This window comes from Xyrauchen texanus, chromosome 19 (genome assembly GCF_025860055.1).
Source record: "Xyrauchen texanus isolate HMW12.3.18 chromosome 19, RBS_HiC_50CHRs, whole genome shotgun sequence".
Taxonomy (NCBI): Eukaryota; Metazoa; Chordata; class Actinopteri; order Cypriniformes; family Catostomidae; genus Xyrauchen; species Xyrauchen texanus.
Genome location: NC_068294.1, coordinates 10,334,971 through 10,355,480, shown reverse-complemented (window position 1 = coordinate 10,355,480; position 20,510 = coordinate 10,334,971). Strand labels below are relative to the sequence as shown.

Here is a 20,510-nt window from a genome sequence, read left to right as displayed (position 1 = left end):
TCGGAGATGCTGATGACATCACAGCAGCGTCTGATGCTGATGACTCGACTGGGCTGCCGCCTCCGGGTCTGCTGTCTAGTCTGAGCCTGACGCGCAGATGTCCGCTATGCTTGCCCGGACCGGCGTGAGTGCGGGGCGGGACTGGAAACCTCCGTCTCCCCTCACCCCTCACAGCTAGAAGATTGGTTCGCCGGGTCCCCCGGACGTGGACCCCCTGCCTCCTGACCCAAAACTGCCAGCTGGTTCTGACAAGTCCAGAGGACACCTACACGTGACCTCCTCCTCAGTCACTAACTCAACCCCTGCTGGGTGTGCGGAGCAAGGTAAGTGCTTTGAGTCTCTCAGCACCAGAGCCTCAGGACACGCTTTTGCCTCCCGACGCCACACTACCTACCCCGCGAAGCCTCGCAATGTACATTGAAAACGATCGTCCCCTTAGTCCCCCTCGTACGTATCTTGGACGCATGGCTTTCACTTCCCAACCCGTTGCGCTGGTTGGCCAGGACCATCCAACTCGGCTACGCGATTCAGTTCGCCAGGCCCCTGCCCACTTTCGGCAGCGTCCGCTTTACCTCTGTGGACGGCGAAGACGCCAACAGACTGCTTGCGGAGATCACAACCTTTCTACTCAAAGATGTGATAGAGCCTGTCCCTCCAGCCGAGATGAAGAAGGGTTTCTACAGCTCTTACTTCATCGTACCCAAGAAAGGCGACGGCTTACGACCGATCTTGGACTTGCAAGTTTTAAACCAGGCCTTGCACAAACTCCCGTTCAAAATGCTCACGCAAAGTCACATTCTAACTTGCATCCGGCATCAAGATTGGTTTGCAGCGGTAGACCTGAAGGACGCGTACTTCCACGTCTCTATCTTACCTCGACACGACCCTTTCTACAGTTCGGGTTCGACGGCCAGGTGTATCAATACAAGGTCATCCCCTTCGGCAGAGGCAGCCCTTGTCCAGCTAAGGGAAGTGAGCATTCGCATACTCAACTACCTCGACGACTGGCTCATCCTGGCCCGCCCTCGTGAGTTAATGTGCGCCCACAGGGAACAGGTGCTCAGGCACCTCAGCCGTCTAGGGATTCAGGTCAACTGGGAAAAGAGCAAGCTCGCCCCGGTTCAGAGCATCTCTTTTCTCAACATGGAGTTAGACTCAGTCTCAGTGACAGCGCGCCTCACCAACGAGTGCAGTCAGTGCTGAAATGTCTCTTTCAGGCCAGGCACAGCGGTTCCTCTAAAACAATTCCAGAGGCTCCTGGGGCATATGGCATCCACCACGGCAGTCGCGCCACTGGGGTTGATGCATATGAGAGTGCTTCAGCACTGGTTCCAGACTCGAGTCCCGAGATGGGCATGGCACCGCGGCATGCACCGTGTGTTCATAACAGCCTGCCGCCAGACTTTCAACCCCTGGACAGTCCTCTGTTTTCTGCGTACAGGAGTCCCCCTACAGCAGGTGTCCCGACGCGTTCTGGTCACCACTGATGCCTCCAAACATGGTTTGGGCCCCTTGTGCAATGGGCAATTCTCCGACCAGACTCACTATGGGTACTAAAACTACTCTGTACTAGAATGGGTGCGCCACAGGACGGGCCCTTGTGTGGATTATTCCCCCTGTATGTATTTTCCGTTTGTATTTACCGACTGTGATGGTACGGTCCCCCTACAGGCAGACCCGCGTCTCTCTTGGGCAGTCCCCGCTGCCATCGTTCGCCATGTTTGTAGCAACTCCGCCGCTCCATTTCCACATGTGGCCTGAAAACCCATGTGATGTATTTCGCTACTCTTTACCTCCCCCCAGCCTGGGCAGGTGGTGGTCTCCGCGGGGTCTTTTCTCCCTGAAAGAATAGGTTGGGAAAAAAACGCCTTCCCCGATGCGTGTGATAGCGTTAGGATCAGGGAACGGAGGTTACAACAGTAACCTAGACATTTTTGTAAAGAGGTGAATTCCAATGTTGTAGCACCATAGACATGAAGTTGAGGGACACAACTTTTTCTTAAAATATCACAAATTAGAAATTTTCTTAACAATATAATTAATATATACGTTAAAAAATAAACACTTTATTTGTGTTAAAAAAAGTGTTCCACTGCTGCCATTACATTCCAAGATACCTTTTTAAGAGGGAGACATGCAGATTTTGTTTTTACACCGATATATCTCCAACTAACTGTTTTAAGACAAACATTTTACATTTAACAATTCACAAATTGCTTTCACCATACAGAATACAAATGTGAAAATACAGTATTTTAAGATTTATTACTATTTATAATTGTATTATTTAAAGTTGATTTCTATTGCTGCATCTCTGGTAAGTTTTTACTTTTGAGTGATCCTGTTCATGTGTCTTGTTTTCATTGGTTCATTGTTTGAGTATCTTGTTTATTAGTCTTGTCTTTTCATTGGTTAAAGTTTATTAGTCTTGTTAATAAAAGTTATTTTAATGGATTTCAACACAAAATTAAACAAGTAGGAGACTTGTTTAATGTTCTGTTATGTTGGGATTTAGAGGAGTTTAATTTTTTTTGGAGGTTACAACTTCGGAGATGAGTGGAGCTAAAGGTTAGGTTGAGGTTGGATACAGTGCTAACAATAAAATCAGCATGTATTGCTTTTCTCATGAAGCATATACTGAGAGATCATCGGTTATGACTGATTGGGGATCTGTAAACTCTTAGCAGCAGTCACAGTTCTGATAATTGTCAGGTTGGGTTTTTGTCTGATGGGACCGTGACATCATCGCCCCATGTTCTGTCTTGTGTTTTGTGTCCTGTCTTTGTGTTGAATGCATGGGTCCGGGTGTGAGACCCCAACATTTGCTCTTTGTTAAGGTCACGGTCCTGTCACTCTGTCAGGTGTGGGTTTTGGCTTTCGGGACTGTGACATCATTCCCTGTCTGTTTTATGTTTCGTGTACATTATGTGTGAGCGCACGGGTCTGGTTGTGAGATACCACTGTGCGCTCTTCGGTTGGTCTTGTTCATGTCCGGAGCATGGTGTCTGGATACTTCCTGTTTGTTTCAGTCTGTATCGGGATCCGTACCATGTTCTGTTTCTTTTGGTCTAGTGGTGTTGACGTTTTCCCTCATGTGTTTCAAGTGCAGCTGACATGCAGAATCGGCATTTACATGGGAACCCTGTTGCATGTCATTCCTAGCATTCACCACAGAGCTCTGCCGAGTTTTCGATCTGGCCCTGCTGCAGAGTGGATCAGCCAGTCATGCTATTTCTGCATTTGGGGGATTCCAGAGCCAAAGGAAATGTTAAGGATGTCAATGTGGTCTCCAAGTGGCAAGTTCTGATGGTCCAGTTTGAAGCTGTGAACCTGTCACTGTCCTGAGGAGGAGGAGCCCTATCACTGTCTGTGCCCACAGCCACGAAGAATGTTGACCTGTCCCTGCCGGTGCCCACGACCAAGGCCCTGTCACTGTTTGTGCTCACAGCCATGGAAGCTGTTCCCCTGTCTCTGTTGGTGCCCACAACCACTAAGGTCGTTTTCCTGTCACTGCCTGTCCCTGCCTTTTTGCAACCCAAAGTATTTGAGTAGAGCCTGAATTTTAATTTCATAAAGATTTTTTTGTTAATTGTGTGGAACCTATGTCCATAACTAAATTACGTTCAACCAAAAAAAAAAATAATAATTATTATCAGTGTATAAATACTATAAAATTTTTCTATTGGTTTGATTTGTGAAAGATAAAATCCAGAATAAATGTGTTAATTGAAGTTGTTGCTTTTGAAGCATTCTTAATGTTATCATAGGATATTACGGATATTAGAAGAGTAATATATACTTGCACTCATTGAGCACTTTATTGGGAACACTGCGGTCCTAATAAAGTGCCTGACGTGGTCTTTGCAACCCATCCGCCTCAAGGTTCGATGTGTTGTGCATTCTGAGATTCTATTCGGCTCACTACAATTGTACAGAGTGGTTATCTGAGTTACCATAGCCTTTATGTCAGCTCAAAACCATCTGACCATTCTCCGTTGACCTCTCATCAAGGCATTTCCGTCCACAGAACTGCCACTCACTGGATGTTTTTTGTTTTTGGCACCATTCTGAGTAAAATCTAGAGATTGTTGAGTGTGAAAATCCCAGGAGATCAGCAGTTACAGAAATACTCCAACCAGCCCGTCTGGCACCAACAATCATGCCATGGCAGAAATCACAGAGATCACATTTTTTCTGCTGCCACACGATTGGCTGAATAGATAATTGCATGAATAAGTAGGTGTACAGGTGATTCTTTTTAAAGTTCTCTGTTAGTTTATATTGTTGCATATTGTGCAGAATTTAAGATTTTCACATGATCCCATGTGTTACATTATTTGTGCTCACCCTGAACATCTATAAAATATTCATGTAAGTTTTGCATATTGCCTTTGCTCCCAAACATTTATTGACATTTGTCAAGCCAAGTGTTCAGACAAATGTATCAGATAGAGATAATAAATTAGACCTTAACATGCCTTCAAAGAGGACAAGAGATAATTTTGTCAGTATTTTAGTGGTTATCACTGGACCATTTAGAAATAAAATATATTACACATCATATTTGTATATAGAGAGCAAAGCAGGCAAATAACAAATCAGTTCATTTTATTTGTGTATTATGCTGTGATGAGGCATATGACTGAAATGTTTTGAACTCCTTAATCTGGACACTTTCTTGTTAACCAGAAAACTTGTCAATTTTATTGTTCTTTGCTCAGGGACTGTGTTGAGCTAATGCAGGGGTGTTAAGACCAGCACCAGGAGATCTACAGTACCTTTCTACACCATTAAATCCATCTCTAATCAAACACCCCAACCGGTGAATCAAAGGTCTTTGAATTTACTTGAAAATAACAAGCATTATAAGCAAGCAATATTTGAATTTGGACATGCCTGCTAAAGAAATCCTGCCAAAACACAGAAAATAACACTATAAATTAATGGCAATATTTCACATTTGAATATTTAAAAAAAAAAATATTTGAATTTTTTTTTAATTATATTTACAAGTTTTGTCAGTTCAAGGGATAATTTGTACCCCCTCAATCCACTCCTGCTTAAATATGCTGTTGATTTTAGAAACAATATAAAAAAATTGTCTTCTTGTCACAGTGTGTCACTTATGTTTACATGGACTCTTATTTTGATTTAGTATGATTCACTGCCCTCATCCCTGCCATCTGTTCCCCATCTTCATCACCTGTTCTCAATTCCCTCATCAGCACCTGTTTGCACCCTCTAGTTTTGTTCCCACATGGTCAGTTCTTGTTTGTTGTTACTTGTGTACACGTTGATTTTTGTATCTCCATCTTCATTAAAAGCCAGGTTAATTTTGAACGAGCCAGCACCTACGCCTGCCATGGTTAATAAGCCAGAGCCAACGCCTGTAGCCTCGACCATCCCAGAGCCAACACCTGTAGCCTCGACTGTCTCAGATCCATTGCTGCAAGCCCCCTTCGTCCCAGAGCCAGCTCTCGCTGAGCTAATAGCCCTGGTGTTGATTCCTGCCCTTATGCAACCCTGTGTACCCTTCCTCCTCCTCTGGTTCCATCCAGCACCCTAGCCCTTCCTCCTCCGCTGGTTCTGTCCAGCATCATAGACTCACTGGTTCCATCCAGCACCCTAGCCCTTCCTTCACTGTTGGTTCCATCCAGCACGTTGGCCCCTTCTCCTCTGTTGCCTCCACCCAGGACATTAGCTCCTCCTCCTCCTTCTGATCGGCTGTTTGCCCCTAAGTCACAGGCTCGACCATCGCCCCCAGTGACTTCCCAGACAAGAGGATCTGTCGACCCACTGACTCTGCCTTGGCCTTCTGACCCCTCATCACCTCGGCTCTATGTCCCCTCGTCTCCACTGTGGTCCTCCAGCCTATCGGCGTCACCGGGATCCCTCGTCCCCCAGCTCCGCCTTGGTCTGTTGGTCACCTGGCTCCACCTTGGCTCTCTGATCCTCCAGCTGCACCTCGGCTCTACGATCCTTCAACTCCACCAGAGACCTCAATCCATATAGCTCCGCATTTGGTCGTCAGTCCCACTGGCTCTTCCTCAGTCCTCTGATCCCCCTGCTCTGCCTTGGTGATCCGAGCCTATGGCGCTGTCTTAGTCCTCCGGCTCCACCATGGTCATTCGAGCCTTTGGCTGCTCTCCGGGCACTAAGGTGTGTGTGTGTGTGTGTGTGTGTGTGTGTGTGTGTGTGTGTGTGTGTGTGTCCCAGTCCCACGTGGTCAGTTCTTGTTGAAGTGTGTCCCAGTCCCACGTGGTCAGTTCTTGTTGAAGTGTGTCCCAGTCCCACGTGGTCAGTTCTTGTTGAAGTGTATGTCCATCTTCATTAAAAGCCAGCGAATGGATCCATTGCCTCCAGTCTCATCTCTACTACAACACGTGACCCGTCTATTGAACGTATGATACCTTAATTACAGCTATGTAATCATTTAAATTGTTAACTTTAAAATCCTTTTAATGTTTTGTCTTTTCATTTTGCTAATATTTTTTTTTGTCTGACTATTCGTATGTATTAAGACATTTCCTTGGCTCCGATTTGCTGTATGTTCTTATCCAGCATTATTTGAAATACTCATGATTATTATTTTCAACATGATTATTATTTGCATATGTTTAATTTCTGCTGTTACTCTCCAAGTGTACAGTAGGTATTGTTGTTGTTTTTTTTTTTTTTTTTATTCATCCAGAGGACAAACTTCAACCCATATCACAACATATCTTTCCAAGTTTATCTCTTGATCATTGTGACCAGTGGCGGTTCTAGCATGTATGGTGCCCTTGGCGAACCCCCACCCTTTAGCACCCTGATTAAAATGAGTTCACTTGGCCTCATTTTGTTTTAAACCTCTATGATGTCGACTATCTTCTGTGGAACACAGAATTAGATGTTTAGCAAAACACTAGCCTCATTCACCTGATTTCATTGGATGAAAAAAAGATGCATAGAAAGTGAATGGTGACAGAATCTTTCTGCCTAACATTTTATTTTGTGTCCCACGGAAGGAAGTCTCATGGTTTTGGAATAACATGAGGATGAGAAAAAGATGACAGCATTTAAATTTTTGGGTGCACTATTTATTTGTATATTAGTTTCCTGGAATTGCTAATGCAACGTTGCAAATTACTGACAATGTTTCTTGCAGCTTACTACCATAAAGGTGACACCGATGTCTATCGTAAGTTAAAAATTTGTGACATTTGATACAAACCATATTAATCACGTTTTGCCCTTAAAGTATGCTGTGATGTCTCTGTTACTGTATATTCAGAGAAAGCTCACTGTGCCATTAAAAGTGTACAGATGGAATCATGAAATCACTACACATGTACAAGTGTGTGTGTGTGTGTCTCATACTCCCCTTTGTCTCGAATTATACAGCCATTTAATTTCAAAGAGCATTCTGTGCTATATTGCAAACTTCTAGGCAATTAAAGATTGCCTGATAAACCGCGTTGAGTAACTGCGCCATCACAAGGGCAAGTAGTGGGAATTGGGGATTCCAATTTGGGGATTAAAAAACAAGATTGCCTGAAAATCTGAATAGTAGGTAAAAAAAAATTATAATAATTCAACATGCCGATAAAAATAAATCAGGAATATTTACCTTTCTCCTGTAGTGTAGTGGCCAAATCTCTCTCTCTTGAAATAAATAATTTTGGGAATAGAAGATTGTGAAATGATTATGTTCTTGTATTGACATCTTGGGTCCTGCTATCTGTGCGCTTGTGTAGTACAGACCTCACCAGATTTAATAAGACTTTCTCTTTGGACTGGTGTCTTGTAGTGATATACTCCTGATACTTGGGGATTTAATATTCACATATGCTGTCCATCAAAACCTTTGGTAAATGAATTTCTCTCCCTCACGGAGTCTTTAAATGTTTTACGACATGTCACTGGTCCTACTCACAATATGGGTCATACATTAGATCTTGTGTTATCTTGTGGTCTTTCTGTATCTAACTTTGAGGTCTTAGATATTTGCATTTCTTACCATTAATCAATAACGTTTGAGTGTCTCTACTTGTCCTCTCCCTACTTTTTCTCAGACCCTATGTCACTCCATTTTCCATTCACTCAAGGGCATATATTTGGCATGGACATTGTCCATGGACAATCTTACACATTTCACAGATGATGTCTTAGCTGGACTTGACACTGAATCATTGATTGACGCTTTTAATAAATCTTGTACTTTCATTCTTGATAATGTCCCTCTGCTTAAGCCAAGAGTTAAGAGACTTTCACAGACTTGGCTAAAAGACATCACCCGCGCGCTCAGACAAGAGTGCAGAAAAGCTGAGCATAAGTGGAAAAGAGACAAGCTTCAGGTCTCTTATGATATTTTAAAGGTTTAACTAACTTTCAGAGAGTTGCAAAGGAAGCGAAAGCTACGTTTTTCTCTAAATTAATCTCTGATAATGCAAATCGACCAGACTATTGTTCAAACAATCGATTCTGTTTTAAACCCAACTAGAAATGCTTTTCTAGACGACACACAAGAGACCTGTGAAACAACCACTAATACCTTCCCTGTCCAGCTCCCCTGACTCACTTTGAACTTTTATCAGCACAGTTAGCAGATGTAGTCTCCAACATGAAGTGTTCCAGTTACAAGCTGTATATTATTTCTCTGTGCATGCTTAAAGAAGTTTTCATAACTACCAGTTCCTGTGTAACAGCTATAATTAACAGCTCCTTAGCAAGTGGAGTGTTCTACATCCAAAATTTTTTTTTGGATCTGGCAACACAATAATTACAGACACATCTCCAAACTGCCAAATTTACAAGATTTCGGAGAGAGTTTGTGTGAGAGAAAGGACCACAGGTGCTTAGGATGCTAGTTCTCGCCCTGGGGCATCGGTCAGAATGCAGACAGGAGACAGGAATCAGTTCAAACACTTTACTGAACTGTTTGTTTGACAGCACAGACATACATTAGACTGCAATGATGTCACATTGGCATAGTTCAGAGTTGGACATAGTGGTTGCAGCTCAGCTTCTATTGATGTCTATAGTAGGTTTTAGAAGTATATAAGTGGCTGCAAATAAATAAACAATAATAGATGTTACATGTATAAAGAAACCTTATCTATGGATTCTTATAAGTTTAACATCATGCCAGGTTCCATATAAACAACATGAACAGAAAAGTTATAAATCACCATTCTTCTAAATATGAACGCTTATAAAACAACTAATGGAATATCAGTTTCCGTATTACCACAACATATAAATCACATATAAATAACTTAAATAATAATTTCATAATGCTATTAATTGGCTATGTATACATACTGTATATCTCGATTAAATCTATGAACAGAATACTCAGTTATTCTAATCAATCTTAAGTGAAAAGGGAACAACTGAACTCACTTTTCAAAGTTATGAATAAACACCATAAACACAGAGCTGCAACTTCTCAAACACTCTTTACTCACAGAGCGCAACTGCTAATGACGTGCACATTTCTGTCTCGTGCACAATCATTATTGACGCATCCGGCAGTGGCCGCTAGATAGAGTCTATGTGCCTCCTTTGTAACAGAGTTGTTTATTCACTGCTCTACTCCTATCTTAATACATTTAACATTTTAGAACCATTTCAATCTGGTTACAGACCCTTGTACAGGACTGAATATGCATTGCTGAATGTCACTAACAATATTTTTCTCTCCATGGATTCAGGTTCACCTGTCGTCTTAGTTTAATTAGATCTTAGTGCTAAGTTCAACACTATCGACCATAATATTCTTCTTAATCATCTTGAATGTATGGTTGGCATCCAGGGTATGGCCCTCCAATGGTTTTCCTCCCATCTAAAACAAAGGATGTTCTTTGTAAATTTAGGTAATTTTTCTTCTATGTCAGCTCAATTACAGTGTGGTGTCCCTCAGGGGCCGATTTTAGGACTCTTGTTATTTTCCCTGTATATGCTTCCTCTTCCTCTATTTTTCAGAAGTACAGCATATCTCATCACTGTTATGCTGACGATTCACTCATTTCAGAATGCCCTAAATTGCTTCAAAGGTATTAAACATTGGCTGGCAAACCATTTTTTACAATTAAATGAAAGCAAAAGTGAAGTTCTGATTTTAGGTTCATCCATGTCCACCTAACCTGCCCTGTTAAGTCTTCTGTCGTCGAATGAACAAGATGATGTAAGGAGTCTTGGAGTGATTCTAGACTCATTGTTACATTTCAATAAGCAGATCAGTGCTGTTTCCCACTTTTTCCCACCTCTATCGCTAAAATAAAAATGTTCTTTCCCATAAAGACTTGGAAATTGTGGGTCCACTCAATTATTTCATCAAGGTTAGACTATTGTAACTCATTGTACGTTGGTCTCCCCCAAAAATGTGTTATCCCCCCTACAGCTGCTTCAAAATGTGGCAGCTAGCCTTTTAACAGGGTCAAGAAAGAGGGATCACATTTCCCCTGTTTTAACCACTCTACACTGGCTTCCTGTGAAATTCAGGGTTGATTTAAAAATTCGGATTTATGTCTACAAGGCACTGTCTGGTCTTGTGCCCCAATATATCAGTGATCTTCTACACCCTTACTCCCCCACCAGAGCTCCTAGGTTTTCTGAGCAACTTCTATTGAGGGTTCCTCATTGCCGCAATATTTAATTTATTTATATTTAGAAGTTGGATGTGGATGTGGAGGTGAGTGTGAGTGTATGTCTGTCTATGTGTGGCCCTGCGATGGACTGGCGACCTGTCCAGGGTGTCCCCCGCCTTTCGCCCAATGTTAGCTGGGATAGGCTCCAGCCCCCCGCGACCCTGTACACAGGATAAGCGGTTGACGATGGATGGATGGATGGATGGATATTTAGAAGTTTATTTAACAGGGACATTGGACAGTTAAAGACTACCCCAGATTTAGCTTCAGTACAGAGCTAAATTTCATCTGTAGTCCCTGGGCAGAAAACATTTATTACAAAAGCATCGTTAAAACAGTAGTCATTAAACAGCAGACAAAAACATTACACGCAAAGTAAAAATACAGTATTAATAACAATGTTAATGAACATTACATGATTAATACATAAGATACTATATATATATAAAAAAAAAATACCAGATTACTAATTATTCAATGTTTGTTTTTAACCATATTTTCAGGTGAAACTTGAATTGTGCTATAGTAGGAATTGTCTTATGTTAGTTGGAAACGTATTAAAATATTGACTGCTCTTATTGAGAAAGCTGAATGACCAAAGTCTGAGGCTCTGCATTGCACTTCACAATCTCCTCTTCTCTAGTTTGTCTTGTGTTTCTGAACATTTAAAGTAAGACAGCACCGTGTAAGCCAATCAAAACTTTTTGTTATTGCAGATGATAGTTTGAGCGCCACCTGTTCAATAGTTTTGGCATGTACATAAATCACTGTATCGTCTGCATACTTTTGAATGTGTACATCCAGACAGACAGTCGTTCAAGTATAAACTGAAGAGTAGGGACCCAAGTATAGACCCCTGAGGGACACCAGTTGAACAATATCTTAAGGTGGATATATATATGTTTCCACCCGAATGCACTGTTTTCTTGTAGTCAAATACGATTCAATCCATTTTATTGTATCAGCTGACAGATTAAAATGTGATAGTTTAGATAAAAGTATATTATGGTTCAGAGTGTCAAATGCCTTATGTAGATCAAGGAACACAGTACCTACAACTCCACCCCTATCTTATTTTAACCTTACTTGCTCAATAAAATAACAAACAGCAGATTCCGTTGAATGATGTTTATGAAACCTGAATTGGATGGGAAACAATGAATTATTTTGTATATTAAGAAAATGAGTAAGTTGCTGTGTTGCTGTCTTTTCTACTATCTTAGAAACTACTGATAGGTTTGAGATAGGCCTATAGTTGAAAACGTTGGTTGGTTTACCGTCCTTGAAAACGGGGGTGATTACCTCTGTTTTCCAGCAATTTGGAAATACACATTGTTTAGTTGAGAAATTTACGAGATGGGTGATAGGAGCAAAAAAACTACAGTCTAAGCCAGATCTAAGGGTGACCGTGCCTTTTCTATGCTAGGTCCTAATCTATGGAATAGTCTCCCTTTACATGTCAGAATGTAAAGAATGTTCTTTACATTCTGACATGTAAAGAACTAATAAGCAGTCCTCCTGTTTAAACGTTAAATTATAAAATTAACTTTAGCAAAGTTTAGGAGAAATGAGGACTATAAATTAAGTGTTTAGTGGGCAAATTATTTAGTTAATTACATAAACATTCTGTGCATTAACTACTAAATATATGAAATGGATAATGGGTGTAATTAAAGAATGTATGTTGCTCTAAACAGACTCTTTGCTAACAAAACACTGTATGTTATTTCAGGTTTTACAGGTTAGATGTGCCACTCAGAGCAATGACAACTTTATCAGGCTCTGCTAATACATATATCATACCAAAAATCCTTAATATTAATAGCGGAGCAAAAAGTCTGAAAGCATAATGACGTTGTGATGACGTTGGTGTACATCTTTAACCAGACTGCACTTTTGTAAACAATTTCTGTATTTACTGTTTTGATGATGTAATGGTGGAAGCATTATTTCAACATGACCTAAAAAATGTCTGGAGGTACTTTTAATAATAATAATAATAATATTAATAATAATAAAGGTGAATCCCTACTGAATGGAATGATATTTTGTACTATGCTGAAACTACTAAAAGTTATTTTGTACTATGCTGAAACTACTTTTTTCTATGTACACAATTTATAGGGGTAATTCAATTTAGCATGAATGGAAATAGTAAGCAAACAAACAAACAAAACAAGTTTGCATTTATGTATTGATATTAAGTTATTGAGCTTGTAATTGAGTCAACAGTTTCCCTTCTTCAATAAGATCATCAAACATCTTGCAGGTCATTCTGTAACCATTAGATGGAGCTCTTTGCCTTGAGAAATAGTGATGAGGCTATTAGTCCTGTTCTTCAGCAACACTTATTTAACTGCTCAGTTGTCATTGACTTCCGAGCAATATTTTACAATCTTAACAACTGAAACGTCACAAAAAATACTTTTATATAGGCTTATATATTGTTTGCTTGAATTGCCACCATTATACATAATGTAATGTCTGGTGTCTGTTCAATAAGCACTCTTTCTTAGCAGTGTATTTTCTTTATGTATGTTACATTTTTGGTCCCATGCAAGCTACCGTTTTTATCAATGAATAAAACAGAGATGATTTCATATATTTTAAGTGCCTTTCTTTCTTTTCTTTCTTTCTTTTCTTTCTTTCTTTCTTTCTTTCTTTCTTTCTTTCTGCATGTCTATTTATTTAATGATTAGTTTCAGTGCTAAAGAAGCCTAAACTATGCTCACTCAACTCAAATATCCAGAAAATATCCATAATTTATACTTAAACTGTAGAGATCTCAGTTCAAAAATCCATTCATATTAAATGTGATCTAAAAGACAGCAGGAGATATTATTATTTTCAGGGTGTGATGGAAAAGAAATAAATAATCAAAATGATTAGCTGTTGCAGAACACAATATTGTAAGTTAGATGACTGGAAATCTGCGTTCTAGCTCGTGATGATTGGATCTATTTGTTTGTTTATTTATTTACTCGATTGCCACTAGGTGGAAACAAATGCATTAATCTGACACAAAGCAGCACGGACACGCATGATACTTCAATTAACCTGTAACAGAGCTTCTAGGAAACAAACTGCCCATGAAGGCTACCACACATGAGTTTCTTTCGTTTTTTAAATTAGATAAAGATAAATTGCCGTTTTAACATATTCCTTCATTAGGCCTGAAAAAATGTCAGTGCAATTATCGAATGTTTTCGTCCTACATAATATGTGTGTGTTCAGAAACAAAAATAACAACAAATGATTTCTCCTAACTAAACTATGTTCACGGGTTTTTCAAATTATGCCAAAATGTTGGCCTTTTATGTTTTATATTAGCTTAATGACTATGACTCGAATTGCAGAATACACTCAGTCACACAACCCAGCTGGACAGCTTAACCGTGTGTTGGTTTACCACTTTCCCTTCATCTTTCGGGGGAATGCAAGATATATATGCGGCTGAAAGTGCCTTAGCGATGTGATGAAAAGGTTCTTGGCTTTTTATGATCTAAAGACTTTCAAACAGTCAGAAGTGACTGAAATAAAACATTAGATTTGTATTTATTTGTTGTTATTTATTGGATTGTCCTAAAAATCTAAGGCTTCCGAAATATCAGAAGGAACAGAAATATTTCCCAGACCAGCTCGGGAGAGTTTGGGGATTTGGAAAAACGCCTAATAGCTTGACGCGAGCAGTAGGCTGTATGGCAGGGGATTTCTATAGGCCTACATGAAATAGTTGACATTTCTATATAGAATAAAATAGAATAGCTTAGAATCTTTAGAGATGTCCTTGGCTTGTGTCTAACAAATGAATGTATTACAAATGATTTGTTCTGGATGTTGATCTTCATTATAGAATAGAATAGAATAGAATAGAATAGAATAGAATAGAATAGATTGTTTTATCAGAGTTGTCATGCTCCGTTAGTGTCAGTGACGGGCAGACAGGGCTTGTGTCGTTTTGTGGATGCCTTTCATGAAAAACGATTGCTTCTGTACAGCTTCGAGTGTTTTTCCTGCCTTTGAGTATGAAATGTGCGCAACGTTTTCTCTTTCCCCAAGAGAGTTTTCTGACCATTTAAGCAAAATAATAATGCTATTTTGACTGGAGAAATTAGCGCACAAATTTCCGAAGAAGAGTGAGTGATCTGTGAGCATGATTTAAAAACATTATTAAAATAAATGACAGTAGTGTCACAATTAATTATTATTATTAATAATAATAGTTATAATAACAATATTATTATTAATAATAGGCCCTAATAATAATAATAATAATAATAATAATAATAATAATAACAATAAATAAACCAATGATGACAATTTGAACAATGTTAATATTTACAAGACAAAACTAAAAATATACAGGTTATAAATGTACGTGACTGCGCTCCTAATAGGAAAAACACAACTCATTATGATGGTTTTATTGCAAATACAAAAGTTTTGTTACACTATAAAGACTGTTAGCTTTATCAGGTCAATTAAAAAATATATATATTTATGTATTAGTTGTTTTTAGATAAAACATTAGTTTGCATGAGTTGTAGGCCTACTTATTTTCTGAAATCCCATGGGAGCGTTTTTAGGCTTTGAAATCTGGAGGGTTATCTTCAATAAATATTTAATCAGCCTTGATTTGGTGGAATTCAAAATAAAGACAAAAGCGCCAGATACTGTTTTCTAATAAAACGAAATTTTACACATTTGTAAATATATTTGAGTAGCCTAAATATTCACTATGATCAATAAGCTACTTACTCCAATGAATTCGATTTAATTACATAATCTAACAATGATTATAAATGTTATTTAACGTAGGCTAATAATAATAATAATAACTAATAATAACAGATAATAATAATAATAATAATATAATAATAATATTAATGGCTAATAATAATAATAACTAATAATAATGGCAAATAATAATAATAACTAATAATAATGGCTAATAATAATATTAATGGCTAATAATAACAATAATAAAATAATACTACATTCATTAATTAATGGACCTAATGTTTAATGAGATAACACTGAATGCAAACAACGTCTTGGTCTTTCGAATTTAAGTATGTTTCTATTCTTCTTGATCAGTTTAGTATGTTAAGCGGGCAAGAGATGTTACTGTTTAATTATATGTTATTTCTCTGTGTCAACAGATGACTTTGACTTCTTTACTGTAGAGTCCGTTCTGCAGAGTTCAACGCATCATTCAATACTAAATGCTTTGCATTCGCATTCATGGCAACTGCATGGCACAACCTCGAATCAGATCCAAATTAGAACTCGGGACAATTATGTGCCACTCTCTATAATCTTTTAGCTTCTTATGATGAGCTATTTTAAACTGAAGTGTACTGTGAATGGTTTTTTACATTAAGGACATATTTCGGGGGAAATCGCGTAAGTGTGATACAAAACATGTTCATGTAAAAGCACAGCCACATGATCCACTGCTTTAGCGAGTGCGCTCAGCCCATCAAACATCTGCTGCGCTCCACACAGCCGAGTTTTTGCGGCGAATTTTGAAAATGACGCAGGGGATGACTGCAACCAATCAGAATCCAAAACGAAGATTGACATTTAAATGACTTTCCCTTTTAAGGGCAAGTCTCCGCCCTCAAGAAATCCACGCTTGTTCCCCCTGAGAGCTCAGGAGCTTCGGAACCCGAGAGAAGGTGCGCTCCGTTGGGACAGAGGAGGCATAAAGAGACGGTGAGGGAGGGAATGAGATTTCTTGCTACCCAATCCCTCTTTCCCCCAGGGACAGCAAGCCTTCCCTGGTCCATCCCTCCCTCTTGTTTGGTAATCATTTCATTTGACTCCTTTTTGAAGCAGTCGCCCGTTTTATCCCACTTTTCATTTCGCAATCCCGTGCGCGTATGCTCGCCTTCTTCTTCAGAGCAAGTTCGCGCTCACCCCGCTCTCTCCCCGCGCCGACGAGAAGGTCTTCTTGATCCCGGCTGATCGTTCTCCTTTGAGATGCTCCACAGCTCGAGCGCTCGCCTTCTCTCCACCCTCTTTTAACTAGAGACAGTTTAATCTTTTGTGAACTGAACTTGGGTTTGGAATCTAAAAGAAAGAGGAACACCCAAAGGGATACGTTAACACGTCTCCGGATAAGGACCTCTATCGCTTTCCCCTTGTAGCACTTTGGGGAAGATTTTTTTCCCTTTCACTTGGTTTTTGTTAATCCAGGTGGCCTTGTTCTGAAAGTGCAGAAGGATTATTCCACTCGAGCTGGTGTAGAGAGACTGTTCTCCATGTTCTCCATCCAGGACGGTCTCCCGCGGGGAGCCTTGACCATGAAAGAAGAGCCCCTCACGAGCGGCATGACGCCGGTCCGCTCGTGGATGCAGAGCGCGGGGATTCTAGATGCCAACACAGCGGCGCAAAGGTAAACATCCCCAACAAGTTCCAAGTTTCTCGTATTGCAGCTGGTTGATCGCGTAGCGTAAAACGCAGCACTGAACTCGAGCAATGACATTGAACTGCGCTGCGCAGTTACTCGAGCTTAGATGTAACGCATTTTGACTATAACTATCCACACAACGATGCACACAATTGTTCGACGTCAGTTTTCAGTGACTTCTTTTTAGTTATAGACCAATAACATGACTGCGCGATCGTTACGCGTTTGAACACCCAAGAAAACGCGATTCGCGACGCTCCAGCATCCTTGAGAAAGCAATCGTTTCACCTGATTTCTGTTTAATCCATGGTTGAAAGGGGTTGGCAAGCTTAGATATTGTATTTGGCTAGGAATGCCCAACTCGTGCCACGAACGTGCCTCTGTGAAAATATTGACACTTGTAAATCGTAATAATCTTGATAACTGAATGTTGACTGTGCCTCGCGGGGACAGAATGGTCTAGTGAGAATCAATGACAAGCATGCGCTTATAATGGATTTGTATGTCCTATATTGTAAAATCAAGGATAGCGTATAAAAATCTTTTCAGCTCTTAAAAATTCTTCGGGGTGATTAAAAATATTCAATCTGTCTGCTTATTTATTCGGATGCATCTCATATGTGATGTGATGATGAATATGACATATAGGATAAATACTTATAAAACATATGCTAAATGCCCACAATGTTATTGCACTTTCGTATAAAACTAATATGAAAAAGTAGCACTGACCACCGCTTCCTTTTCTATCTCAGTTGCGTAATGCATACAAAACCAACCATCTGCGCATGAATCAAAGTTAGTTTTTGGAGTCCGCATGTACTCTCCCATGGGCTGCTGGGATCATGAAGTGTTTGGAAATGTGTGCTGTTCTGTTTCACCCAACAAAATGAGACCTGGGACTAAAGGAAATGCTAGGCATATGGGTTAGACTCAAGTTGACTTGTTAAAATCATGTTTTACGCACTTGGATTTTTTTTTTTTTGAGCACCTCCAATTCGGGACATTTAATTTTCCAAAAAAAAAAGAAAGAGAGAAAAAAAGAAGAAAACTCTGATAACAGCACAGACATAGTAATCATATGTTATTTCTTAATGTATTTGTTGTTAAATAAAAATAAAAGACAGAGAAGGAAGGATAGAGAGCATCAGTATGATGAACATTTGTTTTGCAGGAAATATTTATTTTATTTTGTTTTTTCTCACTTAAAAAAAATCTCTGAGTGATTTGAGAAATATTGGGTTTACAAATTTAGCCTCATTGAGTATTTTTGTAAGGCAAGGGAAAAACGTAATTTTGTGTTGAAAAATGTATTTGCTTCATCAATCAGGGCCAAACACAAACATACGGGCCATAATAAATGATGTTTAATTTCTTTAGAGTAAGGCTTTTAAGTGATTAAATTGAGCAGTAAAGCGCACTTAATGAGACACATACAACAACCAGTTAAACGTCTCAAGGATATACTGGGGAAAGCTTGCTTTGCGACTTCATTTATTTATTTTTATGTAAAAATAATCTTAGACTTCATTAAAACATGCACACGGAGAGAGATAAAGCGCTTCTCTGCGTTTACATCTTTTCATGGTTCACTAAAATGTGTTCAGATATGAATCCCTGTGGAATATTAATATTGCATATTGTAGACTAGATCTAGAAAATGTTTCGATCTAACCACAAAGGTCAGCTAACAGGTTCAAGTGGCCGAAATCACTTGCCCATCCGCTGCCTTTCATACGAGTATTCTCATATCACAAAGAGATTAAAGACACCAGTGTTTGCACTGAAACAATAATTACCCCACATGAGATAAAAACACACTACCTGAATTATTAATTGAATGGAGAAAAAGTCGCACTGCATTTAAGCAATATAGCACACAAACAAGCCTGTAGAGCAGTTTATTTTCCATAGTTGCTTTCTGTTTCTAATGTGATGCTGATGAGATTTAAAGTGCGTGCGCTAAATGCGGCTCTGCGCGAGGACCCGAATGACAGAAGCGTCACACTAAGATCCGATCACTTATAGGCTACTACGAATGATCCACAGGTGGAGTTGATTTTAAAATCCTTCGCATAAACCTGTTAATAACAACAAAAGAGGTCCATTTCATCTGCATTTATGCAATTCATTCATTTTTGGACAGTTAAAATAATCACAAGTACACAGAAGCAGCGCCGCAGAAAAAGAGCAATATGTAAATGTTAATACATGCCTACAACAGATCCCCTCATAATAAATTATTTGCACGAGACTTCCGCAAAAACCTCTGCAATTAACCTCAATTATCAGCCTCACACTGAGGCTTTTCACCCTGCTGCTTACAACCGCGAACTAAACTAAACTAATGTGACACAATGTTGTCTTTAACTAGGCTACTAAATGATAGTTAATACATTACATAGTTTACAGACATACTTGTGATTAACAAATGGTTATTTAATTCTTCATTTGTTAGGAAATACATTACTATGTGTCCCATATGAATGATTTAGATTAATGCGCATGTCAAATATATATATGCACCTACTTTTTTAAATCTGTGCTCTCTCACATTTTATTTAAAAAGTGTCCTGATTTATTTAAAAACATTTTTTTTTATCCATTTAAATCTAAAATATACACTGCTGGTTAGGATAGTTTAATGGATGCTGTTAATGGTGTGTTCACAAAGAAGGCAGGTCTGAGTTGGATGAATGCAGTAGAAGATTTTAAAAAAAGCTGGGTTCATTACAAGTTAAGCTCAGTCGACAGCATTTGTGGTATAATACTGATTACCACAAAATTTGGACGTGTCCCTCCTTATCTTAAAAAAAAAAAAAAAAGCTAAAATCTGGGTTCCAATGAGGCACTTACAATGGAAGTGAATGGGGGCCAATCTGTAAACTTTTAAATACTCACTGTTTCAAAATTACAGCCACAAGACATAAAAAAATATGTGTGATTTTAGCGTGATAAAATCACTAACTAATCTGTTCTGTGTAAGGTTATAGCCAATTTTACAACTTAGTTGCCATGACGATAAAACGACTGTAAAATCGACGATTTAAACAACTTCGCAGCTCAAATAATACACAAGTTTTAACAGAAGAATTCATGTAATTGCTTTTATAAAATTATAAGCTTCTCATTTCTGACTTTAAACCCTCCAAAAATTGTCCCTGTTCACTTTCATTGTAAGTGCCTCACTGTAACCTCAATTTTTGCTTTTTTAAAGAAAAGGAGGGACGAGTCGAAAATACTTTTTTGTGGTAATCAACATTATATCACAAATGCTGTCGATTGAGCTTAACTTGTGTTGAACCCGTAATATTCCTGAAAGTATGCACTTTTACCTTGTGTCTGCTGAGAGTGAGCGCTTCATTATATTTGAATCCTTCATGTGATCCTGTAAATAATACCATGTGTTGGCTGTAATGGTGATAGGTAGCTGTCTGTAGACTCTGGAGAGCAGGTGGGGTGAA

At 39.2% G+C, this 20,510-nt stretch overlaps 1 protein-coding gene across 5 annotated transcripts in view; it reads left to right on the top strand.

The window, feature by feature from the left end:
- The first annotated feature begins 16,409 nt into the window (after nt 1-16,409).
- Nucleotides 16,410-20,510, top strand: part of LOC127659912 (transcription factor COE3-like) — a 137,541-nt gene continuing 133,440 nt past the window's right edge. For 2 of the 5 annotated variants that reach the window (XM_052149901.1, XM_052149899.1), the window contains exon 1: nt 16,472-17,031. In XM_052149901.1, coding sequence (XP_052005861.1) covers nt 16,898-17,031 — 134 coding nt within the window. In that variant the 5' untranslated portion in view covers nt 16,472-16,897. Of the gene's footprint in view, nt 17,032-20,510 lie in introns of all 5 variants that reach the window. The other 3 variants (XM_052149897.1, XM_052149898.1, XM_052149900.1) reach the window with 3 other exon arrangements.